The sequence below is a fragment of the Maylandia zebra genome, linkage group LG3 (assembly GCF_041146795.1).
Source record: "Maylandia zebra isolate NMK-2024a linkage group LG3, Mzebra_GT3a, whole genome shotgun sequence".
Taxonomy (NCBI): Eukaryota; Metazoa; Chordata; class Actinopteri; order Cichliformes; family Cichlidae; genus Maylandia; species Maylandia zebra.
Genome location: NC_135169.1, coordinates 10254589 through 10282454, shown reverse-complemented (window position 1 = coordinate 10282454; position 27866 = coordinate 10254589). Strand labels below are relative to the sequence as shown.

At 44.2% G+C, this 27866-nt stretch overlaps 4 protein-coding genes across 5 annotated transcripts in view; 3 read left to right on the top strand and 1 right to left on the bottom strand.

The window, feature by feature from the left end:
• The window catches only part of LOC143416657 (uncharacterized), a 376067-nt gene that overhangs the window by 185789 nt on the left and 162412 nt on the right, over positions 1 to 27866 (top strand). The gene's annotated exons all lie outside the window — the stretch shown is intronic.
• LOC106676470 (uncharacterized) overlaps positions 1 to 27866 on the top strand; it is a 234236-nt gene that overhangs the window by 128308 nt on the left and 78062 nt on the right. The window lies entirely within an intron of this gene.
• On the top strand, positions 696 to 6068 carry LOC101481051 (uncharacterized). 2 transcript variants are annotated; one of them, XM_024800380.2, is made up of 3 exons: positions 696 to 785; positions 975 to 1028; positions 3339 to 6068. In XM_024800380.2, exons 2-3 carry the CDS (start codon positions 1021 to 1023, stop codon positions 4966 to 4968), a joined length of 1638 nt encoding a protein of 545 aa, XP_024656148.2. In that variant the 5' UTR covers positions 696 to 785; positions 975 to 1020; the 3' UTR covers positions 4969 to 6068. The 2 variants fall into 2 exon arrangements, with proteins under 2 accessions (XP_024656148.2, XP_076735537.1); XM_076879422.1 differs by lacking the exon at positions 696 to 785 and having other exon boundaries at positions 836 to 1028.
• Positions 25359 to 27866, bottom strand: part of LOC143414035 (CD226 antigen-like) — a 35156-nt gene continuing 32648 nt past the window's right edge. The window contains exon 2 of the mRNA XM_076877667.1: positions 25359 to 25723. Within this exon, the coding sequence (XP_076733782.1) occupies positions 25359 to 25723 (365 nt within the window). The remainder of the gene's footprint in view (positions 25724 to 27866) is intronic.

Here is a 27866-nt window from a genome sequence, read left to right as displayed (position 1 = left end):
TCAGACAAATAAGGCGATGACTTTCTGCAAACAGTATTTCTTATAACTCAGCAGTATAATGCATCATAAACAATATCATTCATCCACAATAAATCAGCAGTCTAGTGTAATGCAAACCAGTTTAACTAATGCAATAGTTGTCAGCTTCTTCTAATTCAGGAGAATAATGCAAACTAAGACTACATAACAATTCACAATCTTTAATTAGGGGTCTAACATGGCATAAAATAATATTATAATCTAACAGTGTATATTTAAGTTAACAGAGTGAAGCAAACAGCTTGATGCCATTCTGGAAACGAGTGGGGAACAGATGAGTGAGGATTAGGTACAACTCCAGTATTCAGTCTGGGATAGTCCCTTCATGATCCTGTGCACATTCTGTTTTTATCTCCGCTTTGTTGCTCTGTCTCATGTCACTGTGTGTGTGTGTCTGTGTGTGTGATAACCCCAGTAAGAAGTGAGTTCTGTTCCTGGGCTCCCACAGAGCAACGTTTTTGTCATTTTTTTGTCAAAGCTGCCCATTTCATTTCAAAGCTGTGACAGACTTTAGACTGATTTGCAACACACACAAAAACACACATGCAAGGTGGAAACACTTTCAGTTTTGTTATGAGTAGGGGGGTGGGGCAACATTGCTGCTCAAATTCCCTTCTTTTAATTCTGTGATTTCAAAGAAGTCATGTGATTGCATGGTCTCATCGTCCCTCCTCTGAGGGTATAAAACTGTGCAACGCTCCCTTCTCTGCCTCCTCAGCATCACAGAGCTTCCTGATACAATACAGGTAAGATCACTTGAAATGCTGGAATCAGGGGATCAAGATAAAATTACAGAAAGAGAACATTTAACTAATTGAAAATGAAGATCCTGATTGTAATTATTCTCCTAATCATCAGATCGGTGTGAACAGAAAGATCTACCAAATGTAATTCTTTAGAAATAGATGGGATTAATTTTTTTTGTTTTACTCCAGAGCAAGATTTTCCTGACACCTCACTGTGTGGATCTCTGTCATCAACATGGCAACGTAAGTACAATAAGTACAGTTAAGAGATACAGTTATCTTCATGTTTTAATATATCATCATGCGCATTATCACCAAAACTGATCGTAAAACTGTACAATTGAGTGAGCTTATCCTTACAATATTGATTTTTATTTTGGTAAATGTATTTGCATTTTAGCCTCACCTATGAGCTTGTGCCAAGGTGAGGTATCTGGTGTCCAGAATTCATAAAAATTGCTATTCCTCCTGAAGTAATAGTCAGAATTTAGGTTTTCAGATAGCGATCACATACAGTTAGGGGTGGGTTTAAAAAAAACTGATTTCCTGATTAAAATCAAATTTAATTTGAATGTGATATCGAGTCATTACATTTTGAAATCGATTTTTAAATATAAATGTTGTTTTACCACCAAACAGCTAAAACAGCAAACAATTAAAAAGCAGGTAAATGGATTGCTCTAACTTTGCACACTTCCTGCACAACTCTTTCTCTCTCTTAGTGTACTTCTAGACCATTTTCCCATCTCAAATCTCTGTTTTCTGCATTATTTGCTTGCTTATTACGCATCAGTCTACTGTTGTGTACAGTGCTGTCGACTGCTTTTTTTTTTTTTTCAAACATGACTTCCAACAGGAAAGCCTAATTTCTGCTGTTCAGTAGCTACCGGACAGCTTCCGTTTTTGGTCTACTGCAGAATATTTTTAAGATGATTATCTGCTATAAAAGACCAGGCCATGAAAATCTCCTTCATATTTTTCTGCGTTTGACCATCAGTCACTTTGACACAAAGGTATCTGCTGTGATGCTTACACCTCTGATGAAGTCCCTTAAGTGCCAGCTTTGTTTTTAACACACAGATCGTTTACACAGAGTTTGTAATTGCAGAGAAATAGTCAAATAATTTGCAATGAAATATTCTTAATTTAAAAGGTTAATCAGGTTCGAATCATTTGTTGAATAGTTTAGTATTTTGTTTGTTTGTTTTTCTTTATTATTATTATTGTTATTGTTTTGTTATTTTCTTCTTAAGTATAACTGGACATTTTCTATATGCTCATGTAAAGCTGAGGAGCACGAGCCAAAGAATTTCATTATGGGTAAATGTGGCTACACTGTTTATCTGTATATGACAATAAAACTTGAACTCAGTGACAATACCCAGTCGTACATATAAGGTCAAGGTTAAATTTGTCATTTTACGGGCAAGAACTTTTGTGTGAACCCATAAAAATATAATATTGATATCCCTGCCCCATTAACTTAATCATTTAGGTCAGTATTCCCATCCTTTTTTGAGCCACGAACCGATTTAATGTCAAACAACATTTTCATAGACGGGCCTTTAAGGTGCTGCGGATAAATACGCCAGCCTGGGGTAAATCCAAAAAGCACATGAGTCCAATCTGGGTTTTGTATTTTCTGATCAACCAATGTTGAGGTATTCCCTAGAAAACTTGCTCATATTTAGATAATGCATAACTTACACATAGACCTTCTGGGGGGAGACTGAAGATTATAATCCTCAGAGCTAGAGAGAGCAGAAATCTCTGAGTGGCACTTGGCAAAAGCGGGGAGAAAGAACTACTTAAAAAAAAAGAATTTTGAATTAATTGCTTTTCAATTATAGATAACTAATGTGAAAATATGTAAAAGATTTATGAGACACAAATTACACGTAACACGTTTACAAAGTAATAGAGTTGATGGGACACATTAGCAGAAAAAGAGAAACTTTTATTTGAAATAAAAACATTTTTTGTCTGTGTTTGTATAAATATCAAGACCTTCTCTTACTCATACCCCACCTCTCTCCCTATGATAGCTGGGATAGGCTCCAGTGCCCCCCTGCGACCCTGAAAAGGATAAGCAAGGGGCGCTGGATAGATGGAGGTTGTGAAGTGTACTTCACTTGTTTCAGACCAAATTTATCTACTGGAACAAATACACTAACCTAAACCTGAGCTTCATCCTGAGGCTATGCTGACTTTAGCTTTTGGGTGGAATCATTGTCACTCTTTGAAACTATTGTGTTTTCAGTGTTTTGATATAGGATACTAACAGCCGCTAATATCTGCTGTCTAGTAATGTTTGTTGTTTGGTCCGCTTGGATTAATGTTTTTATTCTGGTGGCTTAGACTTCAGTAATTATTTTTAGGTCTGTGTTTATAAATGAGTAGATGGCTGCATGGAGGGAAGGATCATAGGTTTGTACAAAGATAGGTTTAAAATCTTTCTTAACTGTCCCCAGCGATGTATTGGATTTGCAATGGATAAAAGCCACCGCATAAAGTTTTAAACACGTGTTGAGCTGTGTTTAATTTTTTCAACAGGAACAACTCATCTAAATTCAAGGCTGTCATCTCCAGAAGTACCTTGATCTCTTCAGGATCTCCTGCTCTCTACCATCTGAAACCAAAGAAAGAGGAGTTTGGAACGCTGGCAAAAATGACTGTTGGAGAAAAAATTCCAAACAAGACAAATAAAACCATCTTGCTTGTGGGTGAAACAGGAGCAGGAAAATCTACTCTGATAAACGCTCTTATCAACTACACCATGGGAGTGAAGTGGGAGGATGGAGTCTGGTTTCAGATCGTAGAGGGGGAGAAAAATGAAAACCAGACAGAAAGTCAGACATCAGATGTGGTCGTGTACGAGATTTTTGGCTTTGAAGATGAAACTCTGCCCTACTCTCTGACCATCATCGATACTCCTGGATTTGGAGACACCAGAGGGATTGAACATGATGCAATCGTCAGTCAACAATTATTGGACTTGTTTCGATTGGACGATGGAGTTCATGAAGTTCATGCAGTGGGTCTGGTGATGAAGGCAACAGATAATCGACTGAGTGAGCGACTGATCTACATATTTAATTCAGTGATGTCTCTGTTTGGAAAAGATGTGGAGAAAAACATTGTAGCTCTCATCACACACTCAGATGGAAGACGACCTAAAAATGCTCTCAAAGCTCTTGAAGTAGCAAACATTAAATGTGCCACAAATGAAAAGAATGAGCCTGCTCACTTCCTGTTTGATAACTGCCAGGATGAAGCACGAGCAGAGAATGAGCTAGAGGAACTTGAGCATTCCTATGATGTCACACAAAAAGGAATCAAGCAGTTGATGTGTTTCATAGCAGAACTTGAACCTCAACAGCTGGACACAACTGTGGATGTTTTGAACACACGCATCAAACTGACGGCCTGCTTTCAAAACTTGCAAGACAGAATTGAGAAGATTGATTTGAAGATCAGTGAGATTAAAAAGACCGAGGAAGATGTGAAGCTCTATGAAAAAGGCTTGAAGAATGATGAAAACTTCACCGTGGAAACTGATGAAGTTTACAAAGATCAAGAAGCTGTCCCAGGTGGAAAGAGATGGTTTGGTTTTTTGAAAGGAGCTGTCACTTGTACTGTCTGTGAGGAGACCTGTCACTATCCATGTACAATTGCCAAGACTCCTGGAATGTGTGAGGTTATTCAAGATGGCAACTGCATTGTTTGTACCAAGAAGTGTCCTGCAGAAAAACATGTGAAAGACACCTGGAGATATGTGAACAAGACAAGGAAAGTGAAAAAGACCATGGAAATCTTGAAGAGAACATATGAAGTAAAGCAAGAGGAGAAAAAGACCCTTTTGTCATCTCTTGAAGAGGAGAAAGAAAAGCTCGATGAGGAGAAGAATACTCTGGTGAATGAGTCTTACCAGCTTGTTCTCAAGCTGGAGAAGATCGCCCTGAATGTTGATTCATTGTCCACCAATGTCCATCTGGACATCCTGATTGAGAAGATGATGGAGAAAGGAGAAAAAGAAAAGGTTGAGAAACTAATGAAGATAAAAGCCAGCCAGAGTAAAGGAGTCCAGACAGTGCTGCGATATTGTTACAGCAAAGTAACATCAGCTGGAAGAGCAGCATTTAACTATGTCTTCAAATCTGGCCCAGACAGCAGTGTAGACTAGAAGTTCTACACTCTTCATTTAGATGATTAAACATCAATAAAAAATGTATTTCTTTTGTAAGACATTTGATGTTCATTTCATTACCAAATTAGAAAATAGATTTAAGTAAATGGAGAGTAGAAACCTGTCTTCTGTACCTGGACAGGGGCTTAGAGACACTTGATTTCCCAGGAATCATTTTCCTGGAGAACAACCTTTATCACATGAGCATAAACATCTCTAATCAGCTTTTAACATAAGATTGTAGATACTTTATCTACCCCATATTTGGGAAACGCTTCTGTTAAATCAGTATAAAATAAAGAAAGAAATATGAAAACAACAATAATAATAATACAGGCAGCATGATGGTGCAGTGGTTAGTACAACAGAATGGTCCTGGGTTGAAATCCAGGCTAATTCCCTTGAGATGACTCCACAAAATTGTCAAATAGTTCTCCGTACTCCTCCCATGAGTCATACACCCAGTCACTGCAGAATCATCAGAATATGACATTAACCCAGAGTTGTCCTGACGTTGAACAGGAATAGAGAAGTCCTAGACAGAGGACTGCCCAGTCTCACATCCTGTGCCCAGTCTGTCAGGTTGTCAGTAATCTGTGAGTCTGTTTGGAACCTGTTGATGGTAATAATCACCTTTCTATTCTCATGGCTACCAAACAGAAAGCCTGCTCCCTCTTTGCTTTGCTGTATTGCAATTGAAAAAATCCAATAAAAAAGACACTTCTGTACAGCTACTGAATCATGCTGTTCAGATACACCTGTTGTCCCTATCTGACTCTCCTGGAACTGTCAGAAGATCAAGTGTGAAGACGAATCCACACATGAAGAGACTAGCAGTGATGTGGCAACCAGAGACCATGGAAACTCAGTTAAATCCAGGAAAACGGTCATGAATGACGAACAAATCACTACGAATATGGATGGAGCTTAAAGTTAGACTGAAATGCTAGCATTCCTTTATTGATGCTAAAATATTCAAAAAAAATACATAGAATGAAGTCTGTTGAGTAAAGCTGGCATGTTTTATTCCTTAGCTGTTTCCACATTAAATCTTCTCACTTTTCCATGAAACCTGAATAAAAATCTGTTTCACTCAATCAGTTTGCTCAGTGTCTTTATTCAATTATCAGCTGCAGTTTACTGTTTAACATTTTATCTGCTTTATTGGAAGTGTTTCAGGTTACACACACACTCAGCAAACAAACACAAACCTCTACAAGAGCTGAGCTCTACAATTCATGTTCAATGCAGAGATGCATTCAAACCCTTTTTTACTACCATGTTTCACATTCTCCACAAATCAACTTCTCTCCACATATCATAGTTTCTCCCACCAGAGATGCAAGTATAGGAGACAAGGAAGAAACACAAGGACAGAGGAATCAAAGCAGCAGGCATTTAATGAAATGAGACATCATCACCTTGGTTTTTTATTTTAAAGTTGTGCCATTAATGTTTTACAGCAGCTGCATCATAAACACTTTAACCTGCTGTGTTTACTATCTTGGGAATAATAGTGCTCTTGTTTCATGTTTATTTACACTTTTAATTAAATCCACAGCATGGATCAGTGATACAGATATCAGAGCTTTTTTAATCCCAAACTCAAAACCAGTGAAGGGCAGAAAATGTGATCATCTCAAGGAACTGAAAGAGCTTCTAAAAAGAACAAGATGTTAAAGTAGTGCTTAATCTTAGCAAAAACTCTGTTATTTGTTAGTGTGTTGTGATGGAGCTGCTTAACCCGATAGATTTGTTTACATATTCCACTCTCCGTGTTCCCAGGGCCCTATAGGTCATGATTATGATCTTAAATTGGACCCTGAACTTGACAGGGAGCCAGTGCAGCTGAATCAGCAGGGGCGTGGCATGGGAGTGTTTGTGATGCTGTGTCAGAAGCCTGGCAGCAGCATTCTGAACACCCTGCAGTCGTTCCAGGGAGGCGTTACTTAAGCAAGTAAACAAGGAATTACAATAGTCTAAACGAGATGAAACAAAAGCATGAAGAATCATTTCCAGTTCAGAGCGTGACACAATGGGACTCAGTGATATTTCTTCAATGGTAAAAACAAGAGCGAACCAAAGATTTAACGTGTGTGTCAGAGCTGGGTCAAAGGTAACACCAAGGTTCCTAATGGAGGGTTTAATATATGAAGCAAGAGGGCCTCGATTTTTAATGTCCAAAAGGTCACATTCATTAGGGGTCAGACAGTGGAATGTGTTGAGTATTATAATCTAATATATGTTGGAACAATGATTGACTGAAAACTGAACTGGGAGACAGACTGTGACTGTGTGTAAAAAAAAAAAGGGGGCAAGAGCATTTGTTATGTTTGAGGTAAATTTTCTGGAGTCTGTTTTCTCATTTTCATTGGTGTCATGATTTGGATATTTATCTGTAAAAAAGACAGAAAATCGCTCACTCTAATTGTTAAATGGGCTAACAAGCTGACGTTTCCTTCATTATGTTGTATTGTGCTTATTTGTGCAGTTAGAATTGCTAACTTAATGCAGACTGGCTTTATACTGACAGCTTCAAATAAAGTAACCTGAATGTGTTCCTTTTTAATCTCTTGATTTAATCTCTCCTGATCAGGAAACTGACTGCAGGACACATAGGGCTTCAAGCACAGTAAACAGATTTAAAATCAAGGAATCTGACCTTTAGTTACCTCTGACAGTTTTTTTTACTCACATTCAGGAATTTGAGTCAACAACAAAGATGAGTGTTGACTTCAGGAGAGCACAGAGAGATCACTGTCCAATTAACATCCATGGATCCTTTTCAGCATCATCTTTGTCACTGCTGATTCCTTTGTGTCATCATGTGTTGAGAAGAGAGAACAGTTATAACGGAGGAGCAAAAGGAAGCCCTGAAATCTGCATCAACAAGGAAGTGTTGGCTCACCAGTGATCCCAGCAGAGCCACTGGTTTGGCTCCAGTTGTTCTAGATTCAATGATGTTGTTGCTACAGATACATGTCAGCATCTTTATTGAATTTTATATGAAGCAGAAATGGTGTCATTAGGAGAAGAAGAGGAGAACAAGTCCGGCGAGGAGGCAGCAGCTCTTAAAGATGAAACAGCAGCTCAGCCCTGAGCTCAGAGAGCTGCACATGAAAAAGCTCCTCAAGCAGATCCTGTCAGAGGGTCATCAACAGGAGGAACTGTTCACATCATAGGATGAAGATGCTGTCAGCTGGATGAAGAAGGTTATTTAATGCAAACGTTCACACTGAAGTCAAATTGTTGTCGTGTTGAACAGATTCATGTACTGATCGTCTCCAGAATGTTAGAAGAGCTTCAATGAATCATTAGAAACAACTTACAGCTGCACAGCTGTGTCAAACACATCTGTGTGTCATTGTGGGATTGTTGTGTTTCTACATGTGACACACGTCTAAAACATGCACACAATCTGAACACAAACAGGGACTCATGTGTTCCCACAGCCAGATGCTGAGAGCCATTTCCTTGTAGTCCTGTGTCTACATACATGAACCATTAGATGTTATTGGAATGATTGTCAGCTCTGATAGTTTCATGTGTGTTTAGCTGGACGCTGTTTGATCCTCGACATGTTTAAAGGTGTCCAGTCCTGAGACACTGGGGCTGGAAACAGCTGTGATGTCATTGGACTGTCACACAGACAGAAGTGCATGAAGTGAGCAGCCGAGGAGCCGCTGATGTTTTGGATTCAACAGCATTTGAAAGGTCGACACAGACACATTTGCACACAGAAAGCTGAATCTGTCATATGCCACAGTGAACTCACTGTTCAGTGTTTTTCAGGAAGCTTCTTAACTGCCTCTGCTGCCAAACAAGCAGCTGATGTCCTTGAGAAGAAGCTGAAGAAGTCTTCAACAACAAATACAGGAAGTGGACTTTCAAATACTAGATTCACTTTAGACTCACAGAGAAATGACTCAACCAGCTGTGTTTGACTATATGAAAGGTCAGTGTGTGTCTGCACACAGACTGTTGTGTTGGACTGTTATTCAGTTGTCTACTGAATATTTTCAAATGTCTGCATCTCAGCTGTGATGAGGCTGGGGGTCATGGGAGGCCACCGTAGCAGCCTCTTCAACATCATGACATCATCATAAATGCTGCTGGACTGTCTGATGGGCTGACGGTGAAAAAGCCGTCGGGAAGGAAACAGAAGACATTTCAGAGGCTGCAGCAGATTTCTTTGATTCGGGGCCTTTTTCAGCTTTATTGGACAGAGCAGTGAAGATAAGTGACAGCAAAGCAGAGAGAAAGGGGGCGTGGCCCGGGTCAAAGCCAGGCCAGCTGCTCTCCACCTCGTGGTCACCTGCTCATCCTAGTGAGCTCCACCAGCAGCCCTTTCACACACTTTACACTGTCAAACACTGTGTGTGGACCTCAGCTAACAACAGGCTGCATTTAAGTCTGGACTACATGCTTTTATATTGTTTTTATTCCATCAGCAGCTCAACATCATGAGCAGCTTTGACATAAAGACATCAAACTCAAGCTGACTTTAAACTACTTTTAATACAGGGGCTCAAAAACAACAACATCTTTATTATATATCAGGACAGAAAGTCATTTCATCTCAAAGGGAAACAGCTTTATTTGGAATAACCAGCACTATCAACTGGTTTGGGATCTCCACCAGTTTCATGTCTTTGCAGCTTCTCCAACAAAGTTCCTGTAAAATCAGCATGTTTGTCTTTATTGGTTTGATAGTGATTGATTATTCAGTCCCAATCTGCTGTCATCTAAAGAACAAAATGATGTTTCTATGAGTCACAAAGCTCCAGATGTTGTCGGCTTCACAAAGAAAACAAAGAACTTAAACACAAAGTGTTTGGAGCCAAAATGTTCCCAAGCTGCTCTTTTTGAAATGGCAGAGGTACAGTGGTGTCTAACAGCACACTGTGGAAGGCAAACATGTTATTGTTGGATGAAACTTCATGAATCCTTTGTAGATTTGAGCTGTTGGAGCCTTTCTTTTCTCTTCAGGTGTACAGATGCTGAGGAGGCAGGTGAAGCAGGTGGAGCTGTTGTGATGCTGGCAGAGGGTGTGTCTTAGTAACTCTGTGAGGCAGAACTGGATCCAACATTGTGGATGTGTTGATGTTGGAGCCATTAAGAGTCTCTGGCCACACTGTAGGATTTCCCTTTGATCCACTGTGGGGGCATTTTGGAGTCTGTCAGTGAAACTCTTCATGTTTGTGTTTGACTCCAGTTTATAGAAACAGAGGAATGTGTCATGCTTTTGTTCGGCCTCCACAAATACACACATTTGTTCATTGGTTGGACTTTTTGGAAGGAGACACATTGAAAACCATGTTAATAAGATCTTGTTGTTTCCTGTGGATCCGACACAGAGAGTGGACTTCAGACAGAAAGCGTGGAAGAGATTTTAGAGGCCGTGTGTGGCAACAGGAAGTTTCTGTGTGTTTGCTGATCTTACATGTGGAAAACAACACGTGATGTTTGTGAAGTTCTACAATGATCATTGTTCTCACAGCATTTTGAGTGGGAACAGTTCAAACTGGGAGTAGTGGGAGTTATTTACTGATTGAAACAAGCTGAATGTTTCTGTGACGATGAAGATCAGCAGCTCAGCTGATCAATGAACTGACATCTATCAGTCGTTTCATGAGATGAAGTCATCAGCAGACATTTGTTCTGACTGTGTGATGAATGTCAGAACGTCAGGGCTCTGCTTTAGTCACTGCTTGATGATCATTGGCTCATTGTTGAATCCAGGGCCCAGTCTGACCTCTGACCTTTGCTGCAGGTCTTCTGTGTTATCTCCACTTTCATGTCTGATCTTCTGCTGTATCGTCCAAAATAAACATCTGGATCATTTCCAACACTTCAGCAGATCTTTAGTTTGGGCAGTGCAGCACAGAATAACACATATTGTACTATACTGCCCACTTCCTGATCTTATTGGATCTGTGTGTGAGGTTGGTGAAGGAAACACATGTTTACTGAGTGAGTCGCTGCCATTAGGAACTAGTTTTTATATCACAGCCTGGAAATCACACAGGACCATTTCTGCAAGTGAAAAGTCGTCATTGGAGGAAAATGATTGTGTAGTTTGTGCAACTGAAGACTTGTCCCAACTACATGTGCTGCTGACCTTTGACCTTTTCTTTAGGTGCACAGAGGAGTCTGTGGAAACATCCAGAACTGAGGCAGTGCTACAGATGCTTCAAATAAAGTGGTGTATTATCCATGTTTTCTATGGATCACATCCAGTATCCTGATCTAACGAGCCCCCTTTGTGTGGATTTCAGAGCCTCTGACTTTTGCTGCGTCTCATTTCAAGCACAAGAGCAAGAAGTGGATGAAGAAATGGGGCGAGTGGGGTCAGTGTGGTGCATGTCAGCTGTGCTCACACATGCTTTCACAAAGAACATGTGTGTTCATCGGCAGCATTAAGGTGCACTTTAGTCTTCATAATAATAAAGTATTCTGACTTTATTCTTCTGAATCCTCACAGTCATGTTGCAGCTCTGCTCTGCTTTAAGAAAATGTTCTACCAGGATGTTACTTTCCTAAACGTGTTCTCCAAATGTTCCCAAAGACTTTGTTCTAAGTAGTTCTACATGATGAAACATCCACACTGAGTTTAAGAAGGACACACAAACACCATCTGTCCTTTCATCATGTGTACAAACGTGTTCAGATGTCAAATGTACCGTGAATGGATGCAAATGTGGATCGTTCCAATAACATGAGACAGTTTTGTAAGTGGATCACAGTTTGAAGTTCATTGAAACCTGTCATGGCTACTGAACGGACTCATGCGCAGACAGTTCTTTTCAAGGAAACAAAAGGAGATTTATTCACAACAGGGATCACCTCAGTGCTATATATATGTACAGTGAGTTGGGAGGGGGGTCCAGGGCTCCAGGGAGAGAAGATCCACACACACGCTTCCTCTTCCACTCAGTCACCGCCACCGCTCCTCCGCACACACGCACTCCTCTTCAGCCGCACTCGCTCCAACACTCCACACACTGCCCCACTTGGACAGGTCTGGTGATTCGGTCCAGAATCTACAGACAAGAAGTGCACGGTTAGTTCCACCACAAAATACATGTAAGAGATTCTTCTTTGAATATGCCGCGAGCACGAACTCAGGAGGTTCAGCGTTCCAGCGGTGAGCTGCTCTGTGCCACTGCCTTAAATAGCAGCTGGGGAAATCAGCCAGATCAGCAGCAGGTGGACATCATCACACGGGTGCGTGGGCCAAGAGCGAGAGCTCCACCCAGGCAGAGAGGAGGAGGAGAGACAAAGAAAACAAAAACAAACAACAACAAAACCTGTAGCCAGCGTGGGCCAGCCAGAGAGACACGGGGACCGTGACAGAAACCTATAAGAACATGTTATTCAAACCAACTTTATCCAACAGGAAGCAGCATCAGGGGAACAGGAAACATCCAAACATGTTTCCTGTAAGAATGGCACAAAGGAAGGAAACACAATCCTACACACGAGCACTTTAAAATGGACATTTAGCTTTTCAAACATCAGGGAGCTGCAATAACAACACTGAGCCCATTCTGATCAGACTGAAAGATTTATAGAGATTTATCCATGTGCTGCAAAAGGTTTGATATCAACATATCTGCAGATCAGCAGGAGCATTTTCTTCATATTGATGTAGAGTTCAGTACCAGGAATATGTAGAATTAACATCTGTGTGCATGACGAGTGATGAAGATTCAAACTTTCAAAGGACGTCAGAGTTGGAGTCTCTATCTGTGACTGTCCCAGAGGAACCTGCCTGAGGGATTATTACAGATCTGTCTATCTAGAACAGGGGACAAAAACTCAAGGCACACTTTAGGTCGTGAGCCAAACAAGATAAGCATTTATTGAACACACTAAAACAATTTCTTTTTTTTAAACATAAATATGAATAAAAACAGACAGGAACAATGTTCCCTCTAAGCTGCGCACGTGCGCAATTGCGCACTGCTGGCACGTCTGCGCACAGGAAAAGAATCGAATCTGAATTGAAATTAACATTAAAACTTTTACAATTCTGTTCTGCAGTGTTAGTCAGTGACTGGCTCCTCCTGTATGGGATCAGAACGATGCCTCCTTATCCCACAGCCCAGCCAATGATGCGATTCACATTCATATATACGCAGCTAATCAACGTGGTTGATGACAGCGTCCTTATGTGCCGACACCGTGTACAACCATTGGAGATGTGAGCAGGACAGACGGAACAACTGACGGACAAAGTGTGGACTTTATAGCAGTTTTTAAATTGTGTTGACCATGTAAAACCAGAGTTATGATAAAAATATCTGCAATGTTTGTTTTTCTTCCTGAATACTGTCGTTGTTTATATTTACTGCAGGAAGAAACGGTGAAAACGGCGTTTTATAAGGAAAACGCTCGAAAGCCTGTGAGCAAAGAACTAACCTCCCGCCCCTCCACCCTTTCCTATTGGTGGAAAAAATGTACCATGTGGACCAATCAAAAAATGATATGGCATTTAGTTGTTTAGGGAGGGGGGAAGTTTTAGTGATGGCGGTGTTTTGAGATGTGAGAGATTTGCGACGTTTAGAGCAAATCTTGTTTAGTTAGTGTGTAGTTAGTGTGTAGTTAGTGTGTAGTCAGTGTGTAGTTAGTGTATTTATTTATCTATTTTGCAGACAGAGAGTTACAGGATAGATTACCCGTCAGGTTATCATATAGCCCGACGGGCGGGGCAGAGATAGATTTTGGTCGCCCGACCGGAGATATCGCTACCTCTGGAACGTCGGGCAAGCGATTTTGTGAGCCCTGCAATAAAATCCAATGTTTTTATTTCCACATCTACTAAAAGATATAAACTTCTGTTAAATTGAAGAAGAGTTGCAAATTGAGTTAAACCGTCTGGTCGTTCATTGTTACACAGTGTTTCATATCAATATGTGATATGCTCACACATCTCATAATGTGGCTCCAACAATCCTGCTTTGGGTCTGTTTAAGCTCATACATGACAGATTCAAGAGAAATCCTCAGCCGTTGCCACATTTAAACCACCCCAGCATCAGCTGTGTGGACATGTATCTGTAAACTCGGAGAAAACACAAAACTGGACAGAGTGATGTGGGAGACTGGTAAAAAGGTACACATTTTATAACAACAACTCTGAATCAATCTACTGAGTAGAGAACCCCTGTATTAACGTTCAAACTGCCTTAGTAAGTCCATGACGTCGAGTCCAAGTAATCAGAGTGCACATTACAAAGAGAAGTCAAAGGAGCTTGCAAAGAAAAGCGTCTGGACTTCTTTAAGTTACTTGAAGACGTTTCACCTCTCATCCGAGAAGCTTCTTCAGTTCTAGGGTCAAATGGTGGAGAGTCCCAGATATAAACCTAGTGGGCTGTTTGGTCTCTCCAATACAGCCACTTCACAAGCGCATGGCACAACACAGAAGAGCCACCTCCACAGGACAAGACTCAGCAGTCCATCTGCATCTTAAGGTCAAAGGTCACTCTTTGAGGATGCCAATGTTCACATTTTGGACAGAGAGGACAGATGGTTTGAAAGAGGAGTGAAAGAAGCATCTATGTCCACTGTGAGCGACCATCTTTGAACAGAGGCGGGGTTTACGACACCAACTCTCTGCCATCTATAATCCAGTTTTGAGATCCTTCCCAGACGCCTTAACGCCCACTCACATCCTGGGCCATCTGATCTCAGGAATTCGCATGATAAGGTGGGGCCAGGTTTCACAATGAACTCACCCGAGGGCAGTCCTACTGAACTGACTGATGATGAAGTCAAATATAGACTGTAACTCACGTCTGCTCACTGATTACAAACTTCAGTGTGAGTGGATGATGTTTCTGATGACTGGGTGACCTCGTCTCATGAACCTGTTCTTCATCATTATGATCAGTGTGTTTAAGTGGTAAATCAACGGGTTCTTACATGCACTCAAAGCACTCAAAGTGCTTTCACAACTCGCTCAACCAATCATACCCATTCACACAAGCACTTTTCTAAGTTTTCAGTGCTGTCTAACTTACATTCACACATTCAACATTCACACTTCGATGGATGCATCGGAGAGCAACCTGGGGTTAGTATCTTGCCCAAGGATATTTGGCATGCAGACTGGAGCAGACTAGGATCACACCACCAACCTTCTGGTTAGTAGGTTACCAGCTCTACAACCTGAGCTACAGCCAGTTTAATTCAACCATAGTAATCACTATGTCCTGAAAAGTCTTCTGCATGTGTGCTAATCATTCAATCACAGAGTAGCAGTGACTTTTTCTAATAAAACATTCTCATTTGAGCTCTCTGTTAAACTGTGCAGCTCAAGTCAGGACATCGTTCTGTTCTCCAGGCTCTAGTTTCGGGATTCGTTCATGGAGGATTTCTTCGCCCAATTCTGTGTCAATTTGATCTTTTTTGTTTTCCAACCAAACATCAAGTTTGTCTTTTTCCTCCTCAGTGATGAATTTGCTGTAATATTCCACGAACAGTTTGTCTCCAATGTCATTCTACTTCATAGTATCTTCTTTACACATTATGTCTTCTTTGTCTTTTCAGTGTTCTGTTCTGTGTTGTATTTTCCTTTTTTTCTCAGGCTTTTCCTCATTTTGTCCTCCTGTTGGAAAACAATCCATCTGAAAACAGAAGAGAGAATTCTTATCAGATGAAATTTTGCTCATCAAGGAGAGAAAACGTTGTTTCCTTGCTGACACACAGTAACTGTAACAGGACTGGTGGTACAGAGGCTTTGATCAGATCAGCTGCTTTTAAAGGTGTGGAATACACCAGGCACAGACACACGCACACACAGGTAGGTACAGCCAACTTCCACATTTATTCAAGTGTTTGTTGTTTTGACAGCTGACTCAGTCACACAGTCTGACAGCTCACGAGCCCAGCTGATCTCTCTCCTGGCCGCTCCTCCTCGTCTCACTATAAACACAGCGGAGGGAGACCATCATCAGTCCATAAACAACATCAGCTGTTCTTACCGGCCTCGCAGCGCCGCCCTGATGAGCCTTCCGCTCCACTCCTGCCCTGCAGCTGCGCCCGGGGCCACGCCTCCGCCACACACCCCCACCGCCCGTTCGAGGCCGGGGAGCCGTCCGGCCGAGCCAACTCCCCCCCCCCCGCGAGCGAGAGAGGAAATCGGCCACTGCCATCTGCGCCCCCGGCCTATGGATCACCTTGAACTTAAAGGGCTGCAACGCCAGATACCACCGGGTGATCCGGGCGTTGGCATCCTTCATGCGGTGGAGCCACTGCAGCGGGGCGTGGTCCGAACAGAGGGTGAATGAGCGTCCCAGGAGGTAATAGCGCAGGGAGCCGACCGCCCACCGGATGGCCAGGCACTCCTTCTCCACGGTGCTGTACCGGCGCTCGCGCTCTGCTAGCTTCCGGCTGATGTATAGGACAGGGCGGTCGGCCCCCCTTACCTGCTGGGACAAAACGGCTCCCAGCCCTCTGTCCGAGGCGTCAGTCTGCAGAACAAAAGGGAGGGAAAAGTTAGGAGTGTGAAGCAGCGGCTCCCCACAGAGAGCCTTTTTCACCTGCACAAACGCCGCCTGGCACGGCCCCGTCCACTGGACCAGATCCGGGGCACCCTTTCGAGTGAGATCGGTCAGGGGGCTGGTTAGCTGCGCAAACCCCGGCACAAAGCGACGATAGTAACCCGCCAACCCCAAGAACCGTCTCACCTCCTTTTTCGTCCTGGGGCGCGGGCAGGATGCGATAGCCGCCGTCTTCTCCACCTGTGGACGCACCTGCCCGCCCCCCAGGTGGTACCCCAGATACTGCACCTCCCTCCGTCCAACCGCGCACTTCTTCGGATTGGCCGTGAGCCCCGCCCCCCTCAGGGACTCCAGGACCGCGGCCACCCGCAGCACATGCTCCGCCCAGGTGTCGCTGTGGATGATCACGTCATCCAGGTAGGCGGCAGCATACGCTGCGTGCGGACGCAGTACCCGGTCCATGAGACGCTGGAAAGTGGCCGGGGCCCCGAACAGGCCAAACGGAAGTGTCACGAACTGGTACAAACCGTACGGAGTGGAGAAGGCCGTTTTCTCCCTGGCCTCGGCAGACAAGGGAATCTGCCAATAGCCCTTGGTTAAGTCCAGTGTCGTGAAAAAGCGGGCCGTGCCTAACCGGTCCAGGAGCTCGTCGACCCGAGGCATGGGGTAGGCATCAAAGCGTGACACTTCGTTCACCCTGCGATAGTCGACACAGAACCGTATAGACCCATCCTTCTTCGCCACCAGAACGATGGGGCTACACCAGGCGCTGTGCGACTCTTCTATGACTCCCATCCTCAGCATTTCCGCCAATTCCCTCTGCACGATTTTTCGCTTGTGCTCCGGGAGCCTGTAGGGCCGTGAACGCACCGTCACGCCAGGCTGCGTCACGAAATGGTGCTCGATGAGGGACGTCCGGCCGGGCAGGGGGGAGAACACGTCCGCAAAATGCTGTTGCAACGCGACAACATCCGCTCTCTGGGCCTGTGTGAGATGGTCATCACAAGGGAGGGAGGCGGGAATGATAGAATTTGGCACCTCAGGCCCCAACTCATCTCTCTCCTTCACCAAGCTCACCAGAGAAGCGGTTTCAACCTCTCGCCACAGTTTGAGGAGATTGAGGTGATAAATCTGCGTGGCTCCTCCCCTGTCCGACCGAGCGACCTCATAGTCCACGTCCCCGACTCGCCGTGTGACCACAAAGGGTCCTTGCCACTTGGCGAGCAACTTCGAGCTGGAAGTAGGGAGTAACACAAGCACTTTATCTCCCGGTGAAAATTGCCTGAGCCTAGCCCCTCTGTCATACAGGCGTTGCTGACGCTGCTGAGCCTGGAGCAAATTCTCCCGTGACAACCTCCCCAAAGTGTGGAGTTTTGCTCTCAAGTCCAACACGTACTGAATCTCATTTTTGGCGGGGCTCGGACCGTCCTCCCAGCTTTCTTTAATCAGGTCGAGCACCCCACGTGGCCTCCTGCCGAACAGCAGTTCAAAGGGAGAAAATCCCGTGGAGGCCTGGGGCACCTCCCGCACTGCGAATAACAGAGGGTCTAGCCAGTGATCCCAATTGCGTTCATCCTCGTTAATGAACTTCCGAATCATGGACTTTAAAGTCTTATTCAGCCGCTCCACCAGCCCGTCAGTCTGAGGGTGGTAGACGCTGGTCCGAATAGATTTAATGCCCAGTAATTCGTACAGTTCCCGCAGTGTACGAGACATAAACGACGTGCCCTGGTCAGTCAGTATCTCTTTCGGGATTCCGACTCGGGAGATGACCTGAAACAGTGCCTGCGCCACACTCTTTGCAGAGATGGTGCGCAGCGGAACTGCTTCCGGGTACCGCGTTGCGTAATCCACCAAGACTAACACAAAGCGGTAGCCGCGTGCACTCCGGTGAAACGGCCCGATGAGGTCCATGCCGATGCGCTCAAACGGGACCTCAATGAGGGGGAGAGGGCGCAGCGGCGCCTTCGGTATGGCCGGCTGGTTAACAAGTTGGCAGTCCGGGCAGGACGCGCACCAGCGGCGCACATCCGCTCGGATGCCCGGCCAATAAAATCGGGCCGTTATTCGCTCCAGAGTTTTCTCATAGCCCATATGCCCTGCCATGGGGTTATAGTGGGCCGCCTGGAAAAGCGTTTCCCGGCGGCCCTGCGGCACCAACAACTGGGTGTGTGTTTCCTCTGTCTGAGTGTCACGACTCACTCGATATAATCGGTCGTTTAATAAGACGAAACGCGGGTAGGTCTGCGCGGCCTCAGGGCGCACCACGTGACCATCAATAGCCATCACTTGGTCAAAGGCTGAGCGTAGGGTGCCGTCACGAGACTGCTCCAGTGGGAAATCACCCATGGGGGACCCTTCCGGGGCCGGCGGGACGTCCCGTGAGGGACCCGCCGGCTCCTCCCCCCCGGAGTCAGTGTCGGACGACCCCGCGTCACCGCTGAACGCCGCGCACACGCTACACCACGCTTCCGGTCGTGATCGCACCCCCGCGTACTGTCCCAGTAGCTGATGAAACCCCGGCCAATTGGTACCCAGAATCAGGGGGTGCGACAGGCGCGGGCTAACCGCCGCCGTTACTCTATGCGTTTTGCCCTTATACTTTAATAACAGCGGCACTATGGGATACCTGTGAACGTCACCATGCACACACCTCACCTCCACCCATTCTGCCTCCAGCAATGCCCCGGGGCGAACCAAGCTTTGGTGTACGAGGGTCTGCGTGCAGCCCGTGTCCACCAACGCCTGGCGTATACCCCCTCGAGTCCTTACCGGAATACTGTATGTCCCTCCTGGACCGGGGGAGGGTGCTGGGGCGCCAGCAACACGAAACACCTGCCCCACTTCCATAAGCGGACAATCCCTCCTCAGGTGCCCCGGCTGCCCGCACTTCCAACACTCCGGCCCCGGCGTCTGTGCTGCTCTCCGTGGCTCGGGGGCGGCTCCACTTGGCTCGGCTGCCCTGGACGGCACCAACGCCGCGAAAGGGTTAGTGGGGCTCAGCGCCGGCAGCCGCTCTGCCTGCCCTGGTGCCGGCACACGGCGCCTCGGGGCCGGCACCGGGACCTGTTTGTTCGGCCTCCGTCCGGCGTCCCCGGGTTCCCCTGCTCCAGCGGCAAGGTGGTCCTCCGCCAGCGTCACCGCTACCTCCAAGCTTGCGGGCCGGTGGCACCGGACCCATCTCGCCGTCTCCGCTGGCAATCCCTCCGTGAACTGCTCCAGCACCACCTTGTCCACCAGCTTCGTCTCCCCCTCCGATGTTCCCGGTTGCAGCCAGCGTACCGCCGCGTCGCGCAGCTGCCGGGCCCAGGCGAATGGTCGGTCCGTTGTAGCCAGCCGACAGGCCCGGAACCGCCGGCGGTGGTCTTCGGCGGTGAGCCCTAGCCTGTCCACCACCGCCCGGCTCACGTCCGCGAAGCTGCTCCTCGACGCCGGAGGCAGACTCAGGGCCGCTGTTTGTGCCTCCCCGGACAGCAGGGGGAGCAGCCGCGGAGCCCACTCCTCCCGCGGCCATTGGCAAGCCTCCGCCGTGGCACGGAAGGTCTCCAAAAAAACCTGTGGGTCGTCCCCGTCCCCCATCCGGGGCACCGCCACCGACAGTGGCGAGGGCTTCGGCGTGGCAGCGGCCCCGACCAGCCGCTCCAGAACTTGCGTCTGCCGGTCCGTCTGCTCCCGCAGCGCGGCCAGGTGGGCACGCTGGTCGGCCGCCTGATCCCGGCTCATCGTCGCCATCTCCGCCAGCATCTGCGCCAAGAATTGCAGAGGCTGGGCGGGTGGCGCGGCCTGTGGGTCGGACATTTCCCCACCGGCACTATCCTGGGTTTCAGCACCACTTGTGGAATACACCAGGCACAGACACACGCACACACAGGTAGGTACAGCCAACTTCCACATTTATTCAAGTGTTTGTTGTTTTGACAGCTGACTCAGTCACACAGTCTGACAGCTCACGAGCCCAGCTGATCTCTCTCCTGGCCGCTCCTCCTCGTCTCACTATAAACACAGCGGAGGGAGACCATCATCAGTCCATAAACAACATCAGCTGTTCTTACCGGCCTCGCAGCGCCGCCCTGATGAGCCTTCCGCTCCACTCCTCCCCTGCAGCTGCGCCCGGGGCCACGCCTCCGCCGCAAAAGGATCTCTGTGTTTTTAGGTACAGCACAGAGCTCATCTGCTAACATAGTGTAGTTATGGAGGTGAAGGTGGTCCTCTCTGAAAATACACACAATAATTCAGATAAAACTGGTCTAAAGAGTCATACACAAACATCTTGGTCTCTACAGATAATTTACCCCGTGGTAACTGTCATGTTCTATGTGTTATACAAAACATGACCTTACCGGTCGGTTAGTTGGTGGTGATAGACTTTCATTAGTACATGTTAGCTAACTAGTGACAGAACTAAGTGAAAACAAGGACTGTAAATGTGAAATGTAAAATCAATCATGCTAATGAATGTGTGTAAAAACAAGCATATATGGCCCACTTTACCTTTTTGTTCTCATTCGCTTTCCTTTTACAAACTGGAGGAGAGAAACAGAATTTATTAAAAGTTATTTTGTGTAATTTTGTGCTTTTAATTTAAAAATCTGATTGAATGGATATGTGAAGAAGCTTTACGAAGAATGAGGGAACAAGGGTCAAAGAGGAGGAGGACAGAGTGATGTGGGAGACAGGTAATCCAGGACATATTTTAAAAAACAACACTGAATCAATATACTTAGCAGAAGAAATCCTGTATTAACGTTCCTACATTACAACTACCTTAGTAAGTCCATGAAGGACAGTTCTTGTAATCAAAGTGCATCATTACAAACACAGATAATATATCAGTATTATATGATCAAATCATAAATAGCAGGATATCTGTCACAGCCAGGCGGATCAGCTGCACGCTGATCAGCATTTTCTATCGGTCTCTCTCCTCTTCTCTCTCGCTAGGGCGGAACTCACTGTGGGTTCACGCCCTCGGCCCACGCCCTCGGCCCACGCCCTCGGCCCACGCCCTCGGGAGATGAGACACCTGGGTCTCATTAGGATGATCAGCATTTAAGCCAGGAGGTGACTGCTGTTCGTCGCTGGATTGTTGTCTACCACGTGTTAGTGAAGCCAAGCTACAGTAAGTCAAGTCAAGTGTGTTTCTTTTGTGCGTTGTACTTAACCCCGTCTCCCTGTCTGCAGAGCTCCCTGGATTTCCCCCCCGTGTGATTCCCGAGTGGCGAGTGTTGGAGTGAGAACCTGCGATCGTGTGTGTGGATGATCTGAAGAACGCGTGCTTTCCCCCTGAACTTCCCTGGAGCCCTTTTTCCCCCACTCAGCTGTATATAGCTCTCCCCCCCAGCACCTTCTTGTATATACACCTGGTGAATTGTAAATAAATCTTTCTTATGTGCATCTGAGCCCAGAGTCCTGCACTTGAGTCCTCCTCTAAACCGTAACAATATCAGCACTGAGCTGAAACGAACAGGTATTAAAGGACCTTGTGATGTTTTCAGTTAAACACACACTGTTCGCTCCAACAGAGTCAACATAACATGATATTACATTAATCATGTGATGTAACACAGACAGAGGGCAGTCCTACTGAACTGACTGATGATGAAGTCAAATATAGACTGTAACACACGTCTGCTCACTGATTACAAACTTCAGTGTGAGTGGATGATGTTTCTGATGACTGGGTGACCTCGTCTCATGAACCTGTTCTTCATCATTATGATCAGTGTGTTTAATTCATTGATAGTCATCACTATGTCATCACGCCTGACACTCCTTCTAGTGGTGCTGTCACTTAGTGTTCGCTCTCTTTGTGGTAGAGTATCACTTCCTGTTCCAACACACAGTGGTGTTTTTGAGTAGCTTAACTGCATAGAAATTTAATTAAAAGCTTAAATAAATTCTGTTTTTATAGTATAATCTTCATGTGCTTCATCAGAAGCACTCTCTGTGTACTCACTCCCAAATTTATAGCCACAGTATTTAACTAAAAAAATTTGCATTTCCTGCGACAATGCTGTAAAGCTGAAGCTGTTTGCTGAAACTAGCTGAAAAAGCTGAAAAGTTGCAAAAATTGTAATAACTTTGCCAAAGCATAGGAACTTTGCAAAAATGTAATTACTTTGTGATGTGGCGTCCTGCACAACAGAGTTGCCGCCTGCACAACAGAGTTGCCGCCCATGCCCTCGTCTGCTCCGCCACCAATGTCCACGCGGCTGGTCTGCAGACCCACGCGTCTGGCATTGCTGGCTAATGACAATTAAGTATATGTTACACTTTACAGATAAAATACACACAATCATTCAGATAAAACTACTTTAAAGAGTCAGACGTCAGTTGGTGCTAATAGACTTGCATTAGTAAATATTAGCTAACTAGTGACAGAGCTCAGTGAAAACAAGGACTTTATATCAGCACTGAGCTGAAACGAACAGGTATTAAAGGACCTTGTGATGTTTTCAGTTAAACACAGACTGTTCGCTCCAACAGAGTCAACATAACATGATATTATATTAATCATGTGATGTAACACAGACAGAGGGCAGTCCTACTGAACTGACTGACTGTAACTCACGTCTGCTCACAGATTGCAAACTTCAGTGTGAGTGGATGATGTTTCTGATGACTGGTTAAAAAGTGCAGCTCAAGACTGGGTACCTTTTGTTTGTATTTTTGTTTCTAGTTCATTGATGATTTCGTGACACAAGTCCCCTTGATTTGATTGATTCTTCTTTTCCAGCCAATCAGTAAGTCGTTTCTTTTCCTCGTCAGTGATAAATGCGCTGTAATGTTTCACCAACAGTTCATCTCCAACCTGATGGTATTTCCAAATATCGTCATCAGACATTTGTTCTTCTTGTAAAGAAAACAGAAGAGAGAATTGTGATCAGATGAAATTTACACTCATTATGGAGAGAAAACACTGTTTCCTTGCTGACTGACACATGTGAGATGTTGGTTTAATTTTTAGTTTTATTTTAATTGTTTTAGTTGATTCTATGCTGTTTTATTTTCTTGTTAACTGTTTCAATTTTTAATGTATTATGTGTGTTATTTATTTATTTTTGCTGTTTTATTTTATTGTTTTGAACTTATTTTCTGTACAGCACTTTGGTCCTGTGCTGGGTATTTTAAAGTGCTTTATAAATAAATTGGATTGGATTGGACACACAGTAACAGTAACTAAGGTGAAGGTGGTCCTCTATTTATGTGGTGGTGATGGTGTTGCATGTGTGGAGGCATGCCTTTTGGCTGCAGTGGTTATTATTATATTTACATGCTTCCAGCTCCCGTTTCTGCTCCGTGACAGCTCGTACTTTTCCTTTTTCTCCCTCCTCGTTCACAGACACATCACGGGTATGGCAGTCCATCCTCCCTGCAGCACGGACTACACTGCCCATGATGCTACATTCTTCAGAGCTATGCCTATAACACTCTGCCTATTGCCTTCATATTAAATAATTTTTTTAATAACACTTTAAAAAAATATTTCTTCACGTCTTTATGCGGACAAGTAGAGGTGACATGGGCCGTGAGATTGAGAACCAGGCATTAGAGCCTCTTAATGCGTGTTTGTTTGGGTTTACACCGGCGTGGAATCACCACAAATAGACACAGGAAAAGACCACCCTGCAATCTGTTTATTTCAACAAAGTGACTGTATTCTTAATACCACCTTTTTAAACAGCAGCTGTAACAGAATACAGTTACTCATAGTTTTATATTTTAAATACGTAATCTCGGTACATGTATTCTGTTACTCCCCAACACTGGTCACATGACAGGTATAACTGTGTTCCTGATCAGAGGACGACCTGGAGTCCTGAGATTCATCAGCATCAAATCTTCTACTCTCACATGTGAGCCTGGCTTTTCCTCATTTCTGTTTTGCTCTGTGCTGTCTGGCTAAAAATAAAGGATCAACAAATCCACACCAGCAAACTACAAAAACAGTAACAGTTTTTATCATAAGGCTGTTGAACATGTACACAAAACACGTGAATTACAAGATTTGGTCTCATTTAATCTGGTCCAAAACACTTTCTGTGGCATTTTTACACGTTTATGTTTTTCTTTTTTTATATCATACTGCACTTCAAATGAATGTCAGTGAGGCATTTTTGATGTAACAAAGTGTTTTATTTTGTTGTTTTGCTTTCTTGACTCTTTGCTTTTTATGTCAAGCTTTTTATTAGTGTGCCAGTCCCTCATCTTTCTTTCATCTACTTCACTTGTCTCATCACTGGTGTTTAATCCAGCTGTTCTCCACACCTGTCTCTTTTCCTGTTGTAATGTTACCTAGTATATGTAGATTAGGGCTGGGTATCGTCACTGATTGCTAGAATCGATTCGATTCCAATTCACAAGGTCCCGAATCGATTCGATCCATGATTCGATTCAATTCGATTCGATTTGATTCAATTTGATTTAAATCTGGGAAGTTTTGACAGTCAGAAATATTATAATTCAGATCAGTACATTTACATATTTTTGTATCTATAAAAAGGAAGCTGACACTTTCAAGACTTTATCACAGGTGTGAGCATCACAGCAGATGCCTTTGCGTCAAAGTAGCTGAAGATAAAACACAGAAAAATAAATAAAATAAATAAATTTAAAAAAATTATATAAAAAAATCAATTCAGGATTTAAATGAATCGATATCATGTTATCCAAGCTAGAATTGATTTTAATCGATAAATTGAAAACCCACCACTAATGCAAATTGTGTGAAAAACTACAAGATGTTAGCTTCCACAAAAAACAACGTGCTGATAATAAGTGAACATAATGTGTGAGAGAAAGCAGCCCTCTGGATAAACTGCCTCTGACATCCTCCAGCTCATCCATACAACAAACAAGCATCAACAACCAGGAAGCAGCTTCACCTCTGATCACACACACACTCACCTGGAGGAACAACTTTCAGGCTGATGATGCTGATGAGCTGCGATGAGTCTGTTTCTGCCATGAAGACACCACACTCGTATGTTCCAGTGTCAATAATCTTCACATTCTTCAGAATCAAAGACACGTCTCCATCCTTCATCTGTCTGTCCTGCAGATCCACCCGCTTCTTAAAAAATGCATGCTGGTAATATGGGACATACTGTCCATTTTGGTACCAAAGCACATAAATATCTCCCAGGTCAGCTCTGCTCCACTTCACAGCTCTGATGGGTTTGCCTCGTGGAGCTCGACATGTCAGAGTGACGTCCTGTCCAGACTCAGCTGTGATGGTTTTCTGGTCTGAAAGAGGAAACACGGAGCAGAGAGGTTAAAGGTCAAGATACAAATACGCTCCGTGTCTTATTTAGTATTTTAAACTCTGTTCTTAACCCTCCCCAATCCAACTGTACACAAGCTTCTGCTGAAACTTGTGAAGCTTTTTTAAATTTCTTTGTTGACAAGAGTTTAACTATTCGAGCACATATTTGACCCCCATCTTATGACTCTAGCAGTTTTTAGCCACTTTGAACCCATGTCTCTGTCGTATCTGGTAAAATTGTCACCCAAATCAAGTCTGGCTCTCCCACTGATGTCTGACCCATTCACACATACTAGTGACAAGCTACATTGTAGCCACAGCCACCCTGGGGCGCACTGACAGAGGCGAGGCTGCCGGACACTGGCGCCACCGGGCCCTCTGACCACCACCAGTAGGCAACGGGTGAAGTGTCTTGCCCAAGGACACAACGACCGAGACTGTCCAAGCCGGGGCTCGAACCGGCAACCTTCCAATTACAAGACAAACTCCCATCTCTTGAGCCACGATTGCTTCCTTTTGTCTCCAAAATTTTGGAAAAGTAGTGTCCTCACATCTGCAGACTTTTTTAAACAGTCAGATTATTTTTGAGGTATTTCAATCAGGTTTGAAAGCACTTCACAGCACAGAGTCTGCACTTCTGAGAGTTTTTAATGATATTTTACTAACTGCTGACTCTGGGAAGTCTGTCTTACTTGTGCTTTTGGATTAGGGCTGGGTATCATCGCTGATTTCTAGAATCGATTCGATCCACGATTCGATTCGATTCAATTCTATTTGATTTAAATCTGGGAAGTTTTGACAGTCAGAAATATTATAATTCAGATCAGTACATTTACATATTTTTGTATCTATAAAAAGGAAGCTGACACACACAAGACTTTATCACAGGTGTGAGCATCACAGCAGATTTAAGAATCAGCGCATAACACAAAGCGCCGACAGATCAGAATCAGCGAGCTGTCGGCTTTCAGCCCCGACTGTGTCCGTGCCGTCGGGTGAGAAAGTCGCATCTCACTGATCCTGATCCGTCGGCGGGTCGGCGCTTTGTGTTCACGTCTTTGTGCAGAAGCCGTGTACCTGCTCTCATTTACTGTCCTAGCTGTTTGGTGGTTGTTGAAAGTTTGTGAGGTTTAACCAGAGATTCTGGCGTTTCGGGCAAAATAAATTAACATTAAAAAATCGATTCAGGATTTTAATGAATCGATATCACGTTATCCAAGCCAGAATCGATTTTAATCGATAAATCGATTATCAAAACCCGCCCCTAGTGTAGATATTTGTTGCTGTATCCTCCCTTACGCTTGTGTTGTGCTGCTGTTTGTATAGTTTAATTTTTCAGTCCCAGATTCCTGTTGATTCTGGGTCCGCTCTTTACCTTCATGATATTCATGATGTTATCAGTGCTATCACACTTTTTTTCAATGTAAAAATAACTTACCTATCCTTTGATGTAGTTGATCTTTGATGTATTTTGCAAACTTTGGATTTGCCACCGTCAGTGACCATTTTATCAGCTTTTCTCCATCACCAGCAAGAAGGGCATCTTGTAGGATTTTACTTTGAGAAAGAACAGAAGAAAGGCAGCTATGCAGAGAAAACAGCACATCTGAGTTCAGCTCAAACAGAAAAAATAGTTTCTCTTACCTCATAGCCTGAGAATGGGAAAAGTTGCCAAAAGTGATGCCTTGTTCGTGATGTGATTTAAGAACATTTCTGCATGCCCCGTTATCTCCATTTTCACAAATCAGATCATAAATAGGCTTCTTCTCTTTTTTTTCGGTTTCTTCTTCCCCCACATTCTTTTCCTTAATCTTTGCTGTGATTTCCTTTTCCTTTTCCTTAATCTTTGCTGTGATTTCCTTTTCCTTTTCCTTAATCTTTGCTGTGATTTCCTTTTCCTTTTCCTTAATCTTTTCTTTGATTTCCTGTAGTTTCTTTTTCTTATTACCATCAGTTTCAAGCCTCTTTCTTTCCAGGGTCATCATTTCATACTCGTTCTTTTTAATGCAAACTTCAATGGCTATTTTTCTTTTTATTAAATATTCCTGTGGTTTGTTATTTTTATTTTCTTTTAAGTCTTTGCTTTTATTCACTTCTTCAGTGTATTCCTTTCTCAAACTGTCG